The sequence below is a fragment of the Anopheles darlingi genome, chromosome 3, assembly GCF_943734745.1.
Source record: "Anopheles darlingi chromosome 3, idAnoDarlMG_H_01, whole genome shotgun sequence".
Taxonomy (NCBI): Eukaryota; Metazoa; Arthropoda; class Insecta; order Diptera; family Culicidae; genus Anopheles; species Anopheles darlingi.
Window position 1 is genome coordinate 53,297,042 of NC_064875.1, and position 2,500 is coordinate 53,299,541.

Below are 2,500 nucleotides of genomic sequence, written 5' to 3' on the forward strand. Positions count from 1 at the left end.
CTTCGCCTTTCGGTCCTGGTCGAAGCTCGTTCCCTCCACAAAGTATTGCGAAATGCCGAACGCATCGCGGAGTTTCGCGTTCTTCTCCTGCTGGGCTTGGGCAATGTGATGCGTTTCCCGTACACTGCGTTGTAGAAGAATAGATAAGAGAAAGAAAGAGGGAGCGATGAAACAAATATATTATCCAATTATAGTACATCTGTTATAAACACATTTACAACAAATTCTGCGATGCAACTTGGGCATATCTGTGCTTAACAAAAATAATTCAATAAAACAAAATACACTGCTCGGCTTCTTCTGGGGATTCTTGTAAACCGTCGAGAGATTACCTGACTACGCTATGCATTGCTTGCATGCAAATCGGACTAAGCGCGGGACTCTTGCTTCCAGCGGAAGTGGGTCTCGCTGCAGCTGCGGCGGTAGTAGTTTTAATGCACAACTTATGCTGTTGCAGTTGCTCCTGCCCGTGGTGATTGTGAGAATAACGGTGATGATAAGGCTGATGATGATGATGATGACGATTGGGAAGGTGTAGGTTGCGGTTCTGCCAACTGGATGGCGTCGGTGAATAACTGCAAGCCGCCCGATACTGTTCCCTAAGCTGACACAGGGCTGCACGTTCTTTGGTCCAACCCGAACCAATAGAATCACAGGATGACGATCGTGAAGCCCTCGCTGAGGAATTCAGCTCTTGGAGTTCAGAATGATAACCCCGTGGTCGTCGTTGAAGGTTGCAACTTAAAGGAGTTCTTGGTTGGGGAACCGCACCGTGTTGTCGTCGTGTATTGACATGAACATTTGGCCAACCGTCGCCATCCTGGCACGTCGTCGCGTGTTTGTGACCAGCCACTAGACGTTCACCGGTGGTACTCACCGGGTTCGATATAGCACATGCGCAATGACAATGATGACACCCACCGGCTGCTTCACCGGTATCCGTCGTTGCTCGCTTGGGATCCGTACCTGAATTAGAAGCGGGCATCGTCACTAGTGACGAGATGCACAGTCCTTGCAGCTTTAGTTGTTGTTGCAATTTTAACAACAATCTTCTATTGTTCCAGCTTGGTCCATTGGTTTTGCGTGGATGCTTCATGGGTAGACCATTCGGACGTCGATTTTTTCGTAAAAATGTCTTACTATTCCTGAGGCGGTTTTCTGGGTTTCTAGGGTTATCGTTCCGGTGTATGGCTGATTTGATTTTTCTGTCTGAACAGGGGTCACGTTCGTAATCTGAGACCGAGGAAACCCCACCATGTGAATCCTGCCCATTTTGCTCTTCTGCAACGTTTTCCAATTCTTGTTCTGGATTAGTGGACGAGTCCGGAGGATCCACTAAATCGTCCTGCGGTGGCGAATTGTCTACGTTGAAGCGGATATCATGCTCGAAAAATTGCTCTTTCGGCTGTTTGCGGTTTCGGCCACCGGTCGTAGTATTTGATTTTTTTTGCATTGCCGCCAGGCGGCGACGAAACTTTGCCGCTGGCGATAATTTTTTGTTCATCGTCGATTGATAATTCTTTAACTTCAACTGGAAGCCCGTTGTTGTTCTATCTCTTTTTGTTACCTTATTTCATATGGAAGACTATGAATTTAACGATGGTTGCGTGTAAATTTGTATCTAATTCTTACGAAGCTAGGTATCCAGGAAGACAGTTGGATTACTGTAGTTGAATAACGCGTCTCATTTGACACTGAATAAACCTTATCTCGAGCCGTTCGGCACTGCTACTGACTTAATTCTACGTTTTGGAAGACTTTTCAGTGATTTTTCGGTGTTCATTCACGGGATCAAGGTTCACATGACAATGCTGCTGCAATGTCGCCGATTGGTTTTATGGAGACGGCACAACCTGCTGTGCCAATAGTTTTTCCGATTTCCAATTAACATGTGACCGGAGCATCTTTTGATCTACTTTTTCGTCCTTCATCTTAGCAGGCGGTCTGCAGCCCCCGCACCTGGTTGAGGTACCACAGTCGATGTCGTGCTGTTAGAAGGCCACTAGCAACCAGCAGGTTGACTCTGCTTGAATTGGTGTGGAGTACAGGTTTTCATTTTCTCATTATCGATTCATGGACGCTCGTTTCCGTTGCTGCAATACATCTGACAGTCCACTGCATACCCGTATCATTATTCTACCGCTTGCAACAACGCACTGCTTCTCTGCCACCATATCACATGGTAAAGGATCTTTTTGTATCCTCGGATTGATGCCACCCAAAAGTTTCGATTTCACTTAACAAAACTGCACACATTCGGTTGCCGCTGCCACGCCATTATGGCGGTGGCTACTAAGAAACACCATCCATTCGGCAGATTTTCACACAAAATGTTCTGATGTTAAGGCGATAGATAGGCGAAGGCCATCTCCGACAAAATGCATCGCGGAATGGGACCAAACATGTTGCTTGTGAAAATGCTAACTAGTGTAAGTCCATTTTGTCAAAAGACTGAATCGGTTATGTCGGTTGGTTTGGCGAAAGGACAGTTCAGCTCGCT

The 2,500-nt window shown here is 46.5% G+C and overlaps 1 protein-coding gene across 6 annotated transcripts in view; it reads right to left on the reverse strand.

Moving 5' to 3' along the window:
• LOC125956466 (serine/arginine repetitive matrix protein 2) overlaps positions 1 to 2,500 on the reverse strand; it is an 18,043-nt gene that overhangs the window by 8,248 nt on the left and 7,295 nt on the right. For 3 of the 6 annotated variants that reach the window (XM_049688360.1, XM_049688359.1, XM_049688362.1), the window contains exons 1-2: positions 333 to 2,500; positions 1 to 124 (exon numbers count right to left, since the gene is read on the reverse strand). The exon at positions 1 to 124 is cut by the window's left edge and continues 293 nt beyond it; the exon at positions 333 to 2,500 is cut by the window's right edge. In XM_049688360.1, the coding sequence (XP_049544317.1) occupies positions 1 to 124; positions 333 to 1,504 (1,296 nt within the window). In that variant the 5' untranslated portion in view covers positions 1,505 to 2,500. The remainder of the gene's footprint in view (positions 125 to 332) is intronic. The other 3 variants (XM_049688364.1, XM_049688361.1, XM_049688365.1) reach the window with 1 other exon arrangement.